The 15,033-nt window shown below is 47.5% G+C and overlaps 1 protein-coding gene across 1 annotated transcript in view; it reads left to right on the top strand.

Moving 5' to 3' along the window:
• esyt2b (extended synaptotagmin-like protein 2b) overlaps positions 1-15,033 on the top strand; it is a 35,679-nt gene that overhangs the window by 6,004 nt on the left and 14,642 nt on the right. Inside the window, exons 5-10 of the mRNA XM_056584544.1 lie at positions 597-669; positions 1,314-1,403; positions 6,478-6,533; positions 13,399-13,519; positions 13,789-13,965; positions 14,898-14,980. Of these exons, the coding sequence (XP_056440519.1) occupies positions 597-669; positions 1,314-1,403; positions 6,478-6,533; positions 13,399-13,519; positions 13,789-13,965; positions 14,898-14,980 (600 nt within the window). The remainder of the gene's footprint in view (positions 1-596; positions 670-1,313; positions 1,404-6,477; positions 6,534-13,398; positions 13,520-13,788; positions 13,966-14,897; positions 14,981-15,033) is intronic.

Raw genomic sequence — 15,033 nt, 5'->3', positions numbered from 1 at the left:
CTGTCCTGTCTTAACTATTGGTTAGCTCCACTGGTCTGGATACGTCACCCCTTGTATTCTTCTGATTGGTCGTAGTGTTATCCAATGTTTGTTATCCAGTGATATTTTCAAATGCATGCTTGGTGCCGCCCCTCGAGTTGGCCCATTTTCATTGCTCGTTGCCAGACCCTACAGCTTTCTAGATGTGGGTCTGGATTTCCAGGCTAAGCCTCCCTCAATTTACATCCTAAAAATAACACAATGATGATAACAAATGTTAAAATGTGTTGATTTAAAAAAATTAACATTTATTGAACTGTCTGTAAATCACGGCAACAAAAATAATAATACAAAAATCGGCCGATACGGAAAAAGATATCGGCTGATACCGATACACGTAAAAATGATGGGACACCATGGGGCCTTAGGCCCAATCCCATTTCTACCCCTCTTCCCCTTACCCCGCCCTTACCCCTTACCTCTTCCCCTTACCCCTTCAAAACCAGGGGGAGGGGTAAGGGGAAGGGGGAAGGGGTAGAAATGGGATTGGGCCTTATGATTCATTAATGAAGGGATTGAAGTCAGGTGTGTGAGCTGAGCTGACTTTGGTGTTTCAGCTTCGTGGGCAACACAGAGGTGGACGTGGAGGTGAAGAGGTTCTACTGCAGAGCCGGCATTAAGAGCATACAGGTCAGCAGAACCTCCCTCCCTCCGACTCACCTCCTCATCCTCGCTCGGCTCCTCTCTCCTTCCTCGCCTCCTCTCTCCTCCCCTCTCCTCCTCTCCTCCTCCTCCTCTTCCTCCCGGCAGCCCCTCCCCCTCTCCTCTCCTCTGAGCGGGAGCTCAAAGCTCAAAGCTTTGTAGCTGGTGTTACAGGGGGGATGCTGAACCAGCTACTGCTAGAGGCAGAGTGTGTGTGTGTGTGTCTGTGTGTGTGTAGAATTTGTGTGTGTGTGTGTGTATGGTTAATGTGTGTGTGCGTGTGTGTATGGTTAATGTGTGTGTGTGTGTGTGTGTGTGTGTGTGTGTGTGTGTGTGTGTGTGTGTGTGTGTGTGTGTGTGTGTGTGTGTGTGTGTGTGTGTGTGTGTGTGTGTGTGTGGTTAACTTGTTTGTGTGTGTGTGTGTGTGTGTGTGTGTGTGAATGTGTGTAGAATTTGTGTGTGTGTATGATTAACTTGTTTGTGTGTCTGCGTGTATGTGTATGGTAAATGTGTTTGTATGTTTGTGTGTATGTGGTTTACATGTGTTTGTGCTTATGGTTAATATGTGTGTGGTTAATGTGTTTGTGTGTGTGTGTGTGTGTGTGTGTGTGTGTGTGTGTGTGTGTCCTCAGCTCCACGGAGTGCTGCGGGTGCTGATGGATCCGTTGCTAGGCGACATGCCGCTGGTCGGAGCCCTGTCTCTCTTCTTCCTCAAGAAACCGGTGAGTCACATGATCACTTCACCCCACTTGAGTTTTGTATTGCCGGCAAATGGGAAGTCTAGAAGAGTAGAAGTAACTTACCCTAACTAACTAACCCTAACTCTAACGAACTAACCCTAACCCTAACTCATCTCAAAGCCAGCAGTCCTTCTGCATTCATTTAAATAGGGGCGGGGTCTCGCCCTGTTTCCTGATTGGTTAAAGAGATACCTTGATTCCTGTTTGGTTGCAGCGATATTTGACCCCATGATGTCTATCTCCAGCGACCGGTCCGCCCGGTGTTGATTCCTACCTTTACACACCCTGTCTCTCACAGCACTGGTGTCTGGACAGGACGTCCCAACGTGGCTTACCTCTGGGAATGTGTACCAGAGCTGGCTGAGCTGGCCGTGTTCGCTGCCAGCCAATCACGTGCTTACAGGCCCTTGCCTCTAGCGATATGATTGGTTCAAACAAATATGGTGCGAAAGAAAGCGAAACTTCAGGTTCAGCCGGAGTTCAGCTCTTCTGACTTAAAGGGGGGATGTCATCCCACCCGTTGTGAGTTTGATTAGCCATTACAAGCCATTTGAAACTCTGCCTTTTAGTGACACACAAGTGGGCGTGTCCACCTAGATGTATGATGGATAGATCAACAACATTTGCTACAGTCCGCTGGGTAGGCTGGTAGACCGATCTATCCAGCGTACAACCAGGTGGACACCAGTGGCAGTTGGTGGTTTTTAAAGTGAGGGGAGGAAGGACTGCACACTTGGCTGCCACTGTTGGTGTCTGGTGGCATAAGAATGTGATACTCATTGTTTCAGGGGGTTTTGGTGAACTTCAAAATAGTAGGGAGGGATAGTTATGTGAATACAATTTATGCAAAGCCACCAGTGGCATCACTGTAATTTGAAAGCTGGTGGGCTTTTGGTCTTTGAAATGGACAACAAGGGCAGAAGGAAAGGATGCAAAGCCCATTAGTCAAATCAGGCCTACTCTTGATTTGTAAAAGTAAATAAAAAAATCTGGGCCCATTTTTGCCCTCAATGACTGAAGTTATTGGTTGTAATTTAGCTATGTTTATTTTAATTTACAATTGTTTTAAGAAAAGACTCAAGCCCAAAAGTGATGCCATTTAAAATGCATCATGCTCTGAATCATTCACCTTTTCCGCAATATCAAACAGAACGGTCAAGTGAGTGACAAACTAGTAAAAAAAAGAAAAAAGAACAAGAACATTATTTCAAACAACCTGATCTATGGGCATGGTGCCTAGCAAGGAATGTTGCATAGCAGCACCAACGTGAACTTGACACTTGTCGTGGCGTTTGGTTGCCCTATCAAGATTTTTCACATCAGTGAAACAATGAACAGCCCACGTTGGAGATTTGCCATTATTCATTAGCAAACAGGGCCAGCAATACAGTCTATTGCTAGTAATGCTACCAGTAAGCCATGAGTACCTAGCAAACCATGTAATATAATAATAATAATAATAATAATAATAGATTCAATTTATCTAGCGCTTTTCTCACACACAAAGCGCTTTACATAGGGGCACAATAATAGAAGAAAAAAGTTAGAGTTGATGGGGCTAGGGTTGGTGAGTGATCTAGGGGTAGGCAGAGGAGAAGAGATGAGTCTTGAGGGACTGGAAGATGGTGAGGGACTCAGAGTCACGAATATGTTGAATATGTTATGTTATATATGTAGCACCCACAACACTGACGTTGCCATTACTATTGGTGATCTCGATTTTGCGAAGTGGTCTACCCTTTTCTTTGGTCGCTTACTTAGCACTGTAACTCAATGAATGGAATGCTTTGTAATTATACATGAACAATGTCCTCTGTTTCCAATGTTTCCATTGTACACTTTATTCGCAAATTTTAGAATCTCGTTATCCTTCAGATGATTTCACCTGCTATTGTGCTAATGTCCCTTTACCCAGGGAAACAAACATTATATATTCAAAGGCATTAAAGTAGTCATATTTAAGGGCATTAATTCATTACAGTAGTCTGGGCAATCTACATTTTTTATTCTCAACAATGTTAGGGAGGATCTTCCTCCCTCTCCTCCATGGAGAAGCCTCCAGTGGTGGACACACTCACCTGTGATGTCGCTAAGACAGGCAGATTTCAAAATGGCTTGTAACGGCTAGTCACACTCACACCTGGTGATATAATATCACCCCTTTAAGAATGAAATCTAAAGGCTGATTTGTGCGGCTAATAACTGAGTGATTGCCCATTGTTGTGCAAGACAGAACCGTTGTGTAACTGGTGGTTTAGGCTTAAGAGCCGTCCAAGACGATTGGTCAGAGGTCAGATATCCATGCCATCCCATCCATCGCTGACCTCGTCTGGCTTTTCTATCTCTAATGAAATCTGCTCAAAGGTTAGAGATTCAGACTCGTAGATGGCATTTAGAGCAAACTCGATTCCTTATGTTAAATTTACTTTTCAACTGCAGAGCTGACCTTTCCATGGCCTTCGGTTAACCTAAAGCATTTTTACTTATTATACCTCATGTCGTCCATGTGATAAGATAAGATAGTACTTAATTGTCAGAGCGAGTCTGAAATTAGTCTTGCATGCCAGCAGCAACAAACATCACAGACAAGACATCAGGACAGGACCCAAAAATAGAATAAAAATACATACATTCATCATAACATTACAGCAACAGACGACAACATTTAAGGCCCGTCTGCGTGCATTTGATCTGGGGTTAGGTGCCTGATTCAGTACAGGTATTGACTGGTTAACAACATAGTGCCTCAGTCTAACCTTTCTGAATGTTGGAACCCGATATCTCCGGTTTGATTGTGGTAGATTTTACTCAGTGTTCAGGACGTGGTTAGGGTTGGAGGAAATGTGGATAACCCCCTCAGTATGTTTTCATGGTAGAATGATTCATACAGTTTCTGGAGTGGTTGACCTACTATCTTTCACTGTCTCTATCTGAGAGACACCTTGGGCTGGTGTTTCAGTGCTGCCTCGTTCACTCTCTCTCTCACTTCCATTTCCGTCATGACAGCTTAGCTCTAAACCTACTGCAGTCTAAAAATATATAGACCAGTTCAGTAGGACAGCGTTTCTATTGGAGCTGAACTGCTGCTTTAATTAACTAGCCTACATTCAGCTATTCCACATCGGGCAAGCCTACATCAAGCAGGCATGCATGCAACTAGCCTACATCCAGCTATCCTACATTGCCCTCACCCAGTTAGCCTACAGCCAGCTAGAAGAATCTAGCCAGCCCACACTTACATTGCCTATATCCAGCTAGCCTACATCCAGCTAGCCTACATCCAGCTATCCTACATCCAGCTAGCCTTCATCAAGCTAACCTTCTTCTAGCTAGTCTGGGAGAGGAAGCTGAGAGTGTTATCCTCCTTAATAACAAAATGCAATTTCTAATGTCTCACTCCCTGTGAGCTGTACTCGACACACGGCGAGGAGATAAACAACAATAATGATGAAGACCAGGAGGAGAAACAAGGAGTTCTATGGCTCATTTAACACGATTATATCTGCAATGGAAACTTCCCTGGAAAGTCCCTCCTCTTCGCTCCCGCACACGCAGCCACTTCTGCCCATTGGAAGCGTCGGTTCCCAGGTGTTCTCCCTGAGGGGGGGCACCTGGGAGCAAGTGTGCATCCTATGGATGGCAAGCATCCATAGCCTACCTCCCCCTGCCGCCACCCTCTCTCCTCTCCCGCTCCCTCTTTCTCTCTCTCTCTCTCTCTCTCTCTCTCTCTCTCTCTCTCTCTCTCTCTCTCTCTGTCTCTCTCTCTCTCTCTGTCTCTCTCTCTCTCTCTCTCTCTCTCTCTCTCTCTTTGTATCTCTCTCTCTCTCTCTCTCTCTCTCTTCTCTCTTCTCTCTCTCTCTCTCTCTCTCTCTCTCTCTCTCTCTCTCTCTCTCTCTCTCTCTCTCTCTCTCTCTCTCTCTGCAGGGTGTAGAACATGCACTCTCAGCCCATCCAGTATTGCAGTGCTGGAACACGGTGACAGTATACGTATTCCTGTACACCCACAGGATCTCATGGTCTCATTACGAAGGTAGTTCTCCCAGCAGGCCGATGAAAGCTGGCTCTTTTAATCTCCTCCATCTCATCTTTATATACAATTGAGCCGGCGCCAGCCATCAATATCACAGCAGGACCCTATGGCTGGTTAAACTGCACTGTGCTACAGTGGTTCTGACTGCGGGACAGTGTGGACTGCACCTATTACGCTGTACTGTGTGACTTACTGCGGTACATCCTGTGGAGCTTTTGTTATTGCAGTGAGATCTGTAAAGCATACTTAGCAGGGCAACCGTGGAAGAGTGAACAGCTCCAAGGCTAGATGTCTTCCAGAGTCTTCAGGCGGAGAAATTTCTTCGTCCATCCTCTCCCTCCCTTTCTCCTCGTCCCCTCTCTCCTCTCTTCTCCTCCTTCACACTCTCTCCTCCTTCACTCTCCTCCTTCACTGTCTCCTCTCTCCCCCTTCACTATCTCCTCCTTCACCCTCTTCTCCTCTCTATTCTCTCCTCCTTAACTCTCTACTCCTCTCTCTCCTTTCTTCTCCTCCTCCTCTCTCCTCTCCTCCTTCACTATTTCCCCTCCCCTCCTTCACTTTCTCCTCTCCATCTTCATATTCTCTCTCCTTTCTCTCTTACTCCTCTCTCTCCTCTCCCTCCTCTCCTCTGTTTTTTATTCCTCCTGCACCCTCTCCTCGCCCCATTTCATGGAGAACATAATGTTCTTTGGTATGCGAGTGTGTGTGTGTGTATATGTCTGTGTGTGTGTGTGTGTGTGTGTGTGTGTGTGTGATTGTCCATTCAAGCTAATTGCAGACTCATTCGTGCAGGAACTAAACCCAAACACTTTAGTAAATGGTCCCCGCCAGCCAGCCATTGTTGTGCTGCGATGGTGTGCTGTACTTCCACAGATTGGCTGTCAGGGCGGTTGGCCTGAGTGGCGTGTGGCGGCCCCAGAACAATAGGCTGCTCTGTGTTGTTGGGGTGTTTGATGACCCATTGTTAAAACGGGTTTAACCACTCTTCGTCCCCTGTCCTCCTCCTCCTCCTCCTCCTCCTCCCAGCTCCTGGACATCACCTGGACGGGCCTCACCAACATCCTGGACATACCGGGCCTCAGGTGAGCTCTGCAAGCCGCGTGTGTGTGTGTCTTTTTTTGTGTGTTTGTGCGTGTTTCAGAGTGCGCGTGTGGGTGTGCGTGTGCGTGTGTGTGTGTGTGTGTGTGTGTGTGTGTGTGTGTGTGTGTGTGTGTGTGTGTGTGTGTGTGTGTGTGTGTGTGTGTGTGTGTGTGTGTGTGTGTGTGTGTGTGTGAGTCTGTCTGTTGCCAGGCTGATCTGCCTAACGACAAATGTACACCACTCCTTCTCGTGGTCGCTCAACTGTCTTAGCAAACGGCTAGCCTAGCGCTGGGCTAACCTAGCACCAGGCGTCGCTGACAAACTTGCTGGCACAGTGCCAGTGCTGTGGTGCGAGTGTCTCCTGCTAGTTTGCGCTCTGCTAGTAAAGGTGGGCTAGCGGTTGCGTCTCGTGCTGAGGGTGTTGAGGTGGAGTAAGTGCTTCCTGCTCCGTTAGCATGAGGCTCCCTTGAGGCTAACACTTAGCAGACAGACCTCTGGCTGGGCCGCCCGTGTTAAATCAACATGTTGTTCGAGTGCTTTCTGGGCCCGTCTCAGAGGAGAAGCTCAGCACAGTTTATGTTCACTGATCCCTGATTAATAGCTCCAACAGCAAACCAATATATAAAGTGTGTGTGTGTGTGTGTGTGTGCGAGGTTCGTTGTGTGTGTGTGTGCGTGTGTAGTCTCATTATGGTCGTAGCTCTCGGGGCCGCAGCAGCAGAAGACAGTTTGTTTATGAACCATTTAGGAGGATGGATCTTCAGGCGGCCATGTTGGATCGGTTAAACCCGATTTACAACCCAGTTGGAGACCTGATGGGGCATTGGGCTTCTCCGACCAGGGAACTCCGTCAAAGAGTCCATCTTCTCCCAACGCCCCAGTTGAATGGACTGCATTCATACAGCGCCCGCCTAACCAGAGGCCACTCAAAGGACTATATTGCCTCCCATTCACACATTCATGCACGCATTCACAAACCGATGGCGGTGTCAGCCATGCAAGGCGACAGCCAGCTCATCAGGAGCAGTTAGGGTGAGGTGCGTTGCTCAGGGACACCTGGACATTTCGGGGAGGATCCACGGGAGGAGCCGGGGATCGAACTAGCAACCTTCCGGTTACCAGCCAACCCGCTCCGACTCCTGAGCCACATGTAGCCTCGATGCAGCACGACCTGCTGTTCGTCAACAGCACCACGGGAACGTTGATGTCAGCCTCTGCCGAACGCCTGCGTCAGGCGCTCGGTTTATTTCAGGACGAGGATCCGGCGACGGGGAGGAGGGAAGTGTTGAGATTGAGAGGGATTATGTGCATTTGTCGACCGCTCCACCAGGGATAAGGAGAGAGGAGAGAGACACAGAGACGGCGGGACACTCCCAGTGTGACTACATCTACTCTGTTGAACAAGCCCGTCCTGATGTTGGTGCACCTCGGCCTTTAGCTCGGCCGACAGCAGCACATCCGAGCCAACACTTAAAGGCCGTATCAGCGATACTAGGCCGAAACATAAATCATCACATTCATCTGATCTTTCCCTCACGAAAAAACACGTCTCTGTAGGCAGCCTATGCTACGAGATCGTACCAAAAACAAATGGTACTACCAACCACTCAAAACCGAAATAAATAGTATTCGAGCCAATCACTGACAACAAGGGTGGGATGTTTTACGGGGTTTTACGCTGCGTTCATGATACTTTTTACTGGATGCACGAAACACGGAAGGGAGGGGCGAGCTGGCTCTGTTTGTTTGGGATCTCGCTTCAAACACCAACAGAAGACATGTGGCCCAACATCGCTGATACAACCTTTAATCCCCCAATGGTCGAGCTGAGACAAGGAGAGGTAGTCGTCAGGCACTAGGCCATAAATGGAGCGCTTTGGAACCGGGACAGCTGAGCGATCGACTGGGGACGATCTGGGCCAATCGCAGCTTGACAATCACGGCTGTTAATGTGACCTCTTGCCGTGATCAGACCGCGTATGCAAACGTGAGGGTTTTATGAGGAGTATCTGAATATGTAAAAATTAGGACTTTAAGGAGGAATCGCAAAGAGTCTTGTTGTGCACTCGCTGCCCGTTACAGTGAATGATTCACTCTAACAAAATAATACTACTACAGCAATCAGTTTAATGTACTCTCTCTTCAACAGTCTATAACTTTAGCCATCATTATCGAAGATTGGTTTAAAATTGTGTTGGAAACACAAAACTCACTGAATCGTGATGGTTCTGCTAACCCCGCAATACCTTTGACTATCAATAGTGATCAGGTCTCCACGGGTTGTGATGAAGAAAGGTATATTTTATTTATTACAATGCCATCACACCCGTAGCTATGAGGTTACCGCGGTCCGCACCTTGGCCATTTAAAAGAAAAGAAAGGCTGAAGAAAATTCTCTCTCTCTCTCTCACGCTGTCTCTTTCTTTAATAACAACTGCATAAAGAATCAGCACTGGAGAACTTCTCTGGGTATAATCAGTCTAGACTTAGACTAGGCTCTGTGTCCACTGTGTGACATCTGGTCGCACAGGGCCTCACGATTCATCAATCCCAGGCTACGGCCCTGAACGCAATGATTTACATAGATACAAAACAGATCGTAAAAACCTATTTATTAAATACACAACTGGTCAGGAGAACCTCCCCGTCCTCAGGTTCGCCCCCAGTGGAGCTCAGATATCCTCCACCGCCCAGTTTGCTTCCTCTAACGTCAGATCTGAGGGCTGTCTCAAACCGATGAGATGTCGGCTGCACCGGCTGCTGCCAATTTCTCCGACGCATAGCCGCCGTAGCGGTTAGCCGTCTCTGACAGGAAGTCAAACACTGAAGGTCAAGACAGACAGGAAGGCAACACAGACAGGAAGTCAACATAGACAGGAAGTAGAGCCAGAAAGTAAGTCACCACAGACAAGGAGACAGCACAGACAGGAAGTCAACATAGACAGGAAGTCTAGCCAGGAAGTAAGTCAACACAGACAAGGGCCGTTTCTCAATTCGCGTACTTGTGCGTGCTCGTGTGCTCGTGGACTCGTGAAACGTCATCAGTCGTTGCCCGAGCACTGTTCCAATTCGAAGCACGCATCAAGCGAGTACTGTCGTAAAACCCGGAAGTGTTCTTGATGCGTGCTCGATCTCGCAGTTTCACCGAGCATGCATCGGAGGTGGCTCGTGTGTACTTGCAATCGCTATAAATCCCAGGATGCATTTCGCACTCGCAGCAGTACGATGGCGGACAATATGGAGAAGACGCACAACTGTAGCTTAAGTTACTCTTAACTTATATGTATATTTATATAATATATAAAATAATAATAATAATAATAATAATAATAATAATAATAATAATAATAATAATAATATAAGATAATATATAAATATATATATAGAAAGTTGTGTGTGTATAGCTTATACACATGACAGGACACGCATAACTTTTCAATTTTTATTCATTCAGAATATTTACATACTATTTGAAAATGAAAGAGGCTGGGATTTTGTTTTATATCATTTGTTTATATTGTTCAGTAGTATATGCCTCAATGAGGCCGTAGCACAGTTAACGGACGAGCAGAGGTGGTGACGTCATCGAGTCCGCTGCTGTTCCAATTGCAGGTACGTACTCGCGTGCTCGCAAGTCTGTGCTTGAAGTACGGACTTGCCAAGTACGTACTTGCAAGTCATCGAGTCTGTAGTACGCGTGCTAGGAATTGAGAAACGGCCAAGAAGACAGCACAGACAGGAAGTCAACATAGACAGGAAGTCTAGCCAGGAAGTAGGTCACCACAGACAAGAAGACAGCACAGACAGGAAGTCCACAGAGACAGGAAGCCGACAGAGTCAGGAAGTCAAACGAGATGGGTGAGGGAGTGGTTGGAAGAGACAGGGTGCGTCTCAAGAAAAAATTTATGTGGCTCAGGAGGTAGAGCGGGTTCTCCTAGCTGAGTGTCGAGGTGTCCCTGAGCAAGGCATCTCACCCTGACTGCTCCCGACGAGTTGGCTGTCGCCTTGCATGGCTGACTCCGCCGTCGGTGTGGGAATTTGTGCATGAATGGGTGAATGTGAGCCCCATATTGTCACGCGCTTTGAGTAGCCACTCCGTAGAAAAGCACTGTATAAACACAGTCCATCTACGATTCAAGAGGAAGCTGTGGTCCAACATGGCCGACGGTTCCCTGTGACATGTTAACTGAAGCGGGAGGATGTGATTCATCCATCGGCTCCCTTCCCGCTCAGCGGAGCCGTAAAAACCGACCGGTTCGGGCTGGATTAATGGCGACAGCGGCGGCCATGCGCTGAGTATCGGCAGCTTGTGTTTCAGGCGGTTGGCTTCCCCGCGTCGATACACTGCCTGTAGACGGCACTGCTGAGGTGTGGGAACTACTGATTATTGCAGTCGTTATGATGAGGTGCCGCCACTGAATCTGCCCACAGGGTAAACACTATGGATTCTGTATAAAGCCCCAAAAAAGTTTAAAATATCTGCACACTTGTAAGCTGATTATTTTATGCAAACGACGCGTTTCGTAAATAAATTAGATTACCGTTGTGCGGTGATTTTACACTTTTTTTTTCACCAGCACCTGAGAATCAAAAGGCTGTGCAAAGGGACTTCATTCTTCTTAGTATTCTGTGTTTGGGGTTCTGGTTGTGGATGAGAATGTAACTCCAAAGGTCCCTGATGTGCAACCCAGATGATCAGGGGATTAATGGCTGCCATAACGGACATACGTAGTAATGCATGAAAACATTTTGAATCATTTTGTTAAGAACGGAGTGCTGGAAGATTTACCATCTGGGGAGTACAGGCAACCAGTCACAGTCACGCAACAGACCTGTCATCCAGTCAGTCACAATAACAGACCAGTCATCCAGTCAGTCACAATAACAGACCAGTCATCCAGTCAGTCACATAACAGATCAGGCGTCCAGTCACGACAATATACCAGTCATCCAGTCAGTCACAATAACAGATCAGGCATCCAGTCAGTCACAATAACAGACCAGTCATCCAGTCAGTCACAATAACAGATCAGGCATCCAGTCACCACAATATACCAGTCATCCAGTCAGTCACAATAACAGATCAGGCATCCAGTCACAGTCACCAAAACTGACCAGTCATCCAGTCAGTCACACAACAGACAAGTCATCCAGTCACAGACAGACACCTTAACAAACCAGTCATCCAGTACATACAGACAACGTGCACTGAGACTGTAGTGCTACTTGTTTTACGTACTACTAACCGTTCGGCTCAAGCTGCCCCTTGGGGAAAAATAACATTTATTTGTATTGAATTTCAAAATAATCACGATGGCTGCCGGTGATGTGTCACATGTTGGGCTGCTCTGATTGGTTGTAGGCCGATCCAATTTTGCCCAGATGCATTTTGGCCTGAGCCTGTCGATATCGCCCCTTGGAAATCTAAAATGAACGGAATGGTTCCAGACTGATAGGCTTTGGCTAATTGGTTATGGGATGTCAGGCTAACAGAGACCTATATTGGGAGTTGGAACTCTCAACCTTGTTATTGCGAGACTGCATCGATCCATCATGATACAGTTAACCCCTGCTCTCCTTTGCTGACTGGTCCTACTCCCCTCTCCCCCCCCCCTCCCCTCCTCCTCCTCCCCCCCCCCCCCTCCTCCCCCTCCTCCCCCCTCCCCTCCACCTCCTCTCCTCCCATTACCACCCAGTCTATTTATCTGACCCAAGGGGGTTATTGCACCGCGGTTGACCGCTGGTCATGTGATCCGGCCGGCCAGGGTGGTGTTCTCTTCAGATCAGAGGATTATTTTGGGTCAACAACTGCACCCGTTCGCACATGGAAGGAACTTCGACCTACCCGAGGATTACACCCAGATATTAATAACCCAAGGACAAACCTTTAGTTGTCTTCAAATACCTCCTCATAAAAACTATTTCCTTCTCTCCTTCTTCTATCTCTCTTTATCATCTCTCTGTCTCTGTCTCTCTCTGTCTCTGTCTCTGTCTCTCTCTGTCTCTGTCTCTCTCTGTCTCTCTCTCTCTCTCTCTCTCTCTCTCTCTTTCTTTCTCTCCTTGTTCTCTCTCTCTCTCTTATTTTCTCTCTCTCATCTCTCTGTCTCTCTCTCCCCCCCTCTCTCTATCTGTATCTATCGCTCTCTGTCTCTGTCTGTCTGTCCGTATGTCTGTCTGTCTGTCTGCCTGTCTGTCTATCTCCTTCTCTGTCTGTGTCTGTCTGTCTGTCCGTCCGTCCGTCCGTCCGTCCGTCCGTCCGTCCGTCCGTCCGTCCGTCCGTCCGTCCGTCCGTCCGTCCGTCCGTCTGTCTGTCTGTCTGTCTGTCCGTCTGTCACTCAGTCAGTCTCCGCTCCTCTCCTGAGTCCTCCTCTCAGTAGGACTGTTAGTTCAGGTCAGCAGGTCATGGTGCAGATGAATCAGTATTGGAGAATCCTCCCCTCTATATGAGGAACTGGTCCTACCTTCAGGCACCAGGCAGAGTTTACCAAGAGCAAACTGCAATTTATATAAATTCTCCTTCGTGCCGTGTGCAATAAATAGCTAAATCTTTTTATCCATTGTCTTCCATGGACATTGGGCACTTATTTGATAGGTTTCTATCGTTTTTATTTCATTCTTCTTATAGCCTTTTATGTTCTGAGAATGTTTGCCAAGCCCTGATGCAAATTGAGTTTCCCTTGCGGGACAATAATATATGAACTGACCTGAACTTCTCTCTCCCCTCCTCTCTCCTCTCCCTCTCTCCTCACCCCCTTCTCCCCTTCTCTCTCCTTCCTCTCCTCCTCTCTCTTCACCACCTCCAACCCCTCTCTCGCCTCTCCTCTCCTCTCTCTCTCCTCACCCCCTCCTTCTCCTCTCTCTCCTCTAGTGGTTTTTCAGAGAGTGTTATTCAGGATATTATCTTCAGTTACCTGGTCCTCCCCAACCGCATCACCATCCCACTGGTGGGCGACGTTGAGCTGACACAGCTACGGTACCCCATGCCTAAGGTACTGCTTCCTCCCAGACTCACTTTCTCTCTTTCTAGCTATCACACTGGCTGTTTATCCCCCTGGCTAGCTAGTTACCTGGCCGGCTAGCTCCCTGGCTAAATAGCTCTCTGGCCAGCTAGCTCCCTTTCTGTCTACCGCACTGGTTATTTATCCCACTGGCTAACTAGGTCCCTGGCTAGCTAGTTCCCTGGCTACAGGGATATTATATTATAGTTATTATTTTATTGCTAGCTCCAGAGGTGATGATTGGCGGTGTATCTCGGCAGGGGGTTCTCCGAATCCATTTCCTCGAGGCCCAGGACCTTGAGGGGAAGGACCAGTTCCTGGGGGGTCTGATTAAGGCCAAGTCGGACCCGTACGGGGTCCTGCAGATTGGCACCCAGCAGTTCCGGAGCCGCACCATCAAGGCGAACCTGCACCCAAAGTGGAACCAGGTCTTCGAGGTGACAGAGACTCGTATACACTTGTAGACCGTCTTTAACTGTAGAATGCAAATAAAAAATATAGTCCAGCTTTAACTGTAGAGTACAGACATGTTTATTCCATTTAATTGCATGGAATATAACTGTGTAGAGGTGTTTTGTTTTTGTACTACCTGTTTAGTTGTTAAGCACACGTTTAAATGTTTAATGGGGTTTATGTTTCACAGTTTACCTGGTAAAACATCCACAAAGCTGTGATTAATTAGTAACAGTGTTATTGAAAAGCCATTAAGAACCAAAACCGTCTCTGGGCCATGATGTCATCAATCATGTGACCCTGGGCGACGATGTCATGGATCATGTGACCCTGGGCCACGGTGTCATGGATCATGTGACCCTTGGCGACGATGTCATTGATCATGTGACCCTAGGCTGGATAGTAAACCTATTTAGATGGATGCATACACAGAGTGCAGAGTGAGCCCGGAATACAGTTTCACACGTCCTGTCAACGCAGTTTCACCCCCTCCCCGCCATGCATTCGTTCGTGCATCATGTGAGAGATATGTTTAGCTACAAGAGTGTTTCTAGTGTAGATCATGGGGAGCTGGTGGCTGGTTCACCCTGGGGAAGGGTTAGAAAAGGGGAACTAGACAACACTGGTTCACAGATGGGGTGGCTAACACAACCTGAAGGAAACCTCCTAGCGTGTCCACCTAGATGTGTGCTGGATAGATCAGTCTACCAGCCTACCCATTGGATTGTAGCAATCGCTGCTCATCTATCCGTCATACATCTAGGTGGACACGCCCACCTGTGATGTCAGAAGCTGCACATTTTCAAAACGGCATGTAATGGCTAATCCCACTCACACCTGGTGGTATAATATGTCCCCTTTAACTTATTAAAACGTAAACAACAGACAGATTTCCCATCACACTTGTGTTCCCCAGGCACTGGTGTACGAGTTCACCGGGCAGTACCTGGAGATCGAGCTGTTTGATGAAGACACCGATAAAGATGACTACCTGGGCAGGTGAGTCCTCCTAGATACTGTAGTCTGGTTACTCCTGTGTGTGGGTGGTAGTC

This window comes from Gadus chalcogrammus, chromosome 23 (assembly GCF_026213295.1).
Source record: "Gadus chalcogrammus isolate NIFS_2021 chromosome 23, NIFS_Gcha_1.0, whole genome shotgun sequence".
Taxonomy (NCBI): Eukaryota; Metazoa; Chordata; class Actinopteri; order Gadiformes; family Gadidae; genus Gadus; species Gadus chalcogrammus.
Note: the sequence above shows the minus strand (reverse complement) of the source record. Positions and strands in the feature narration are given on the sequence as shown.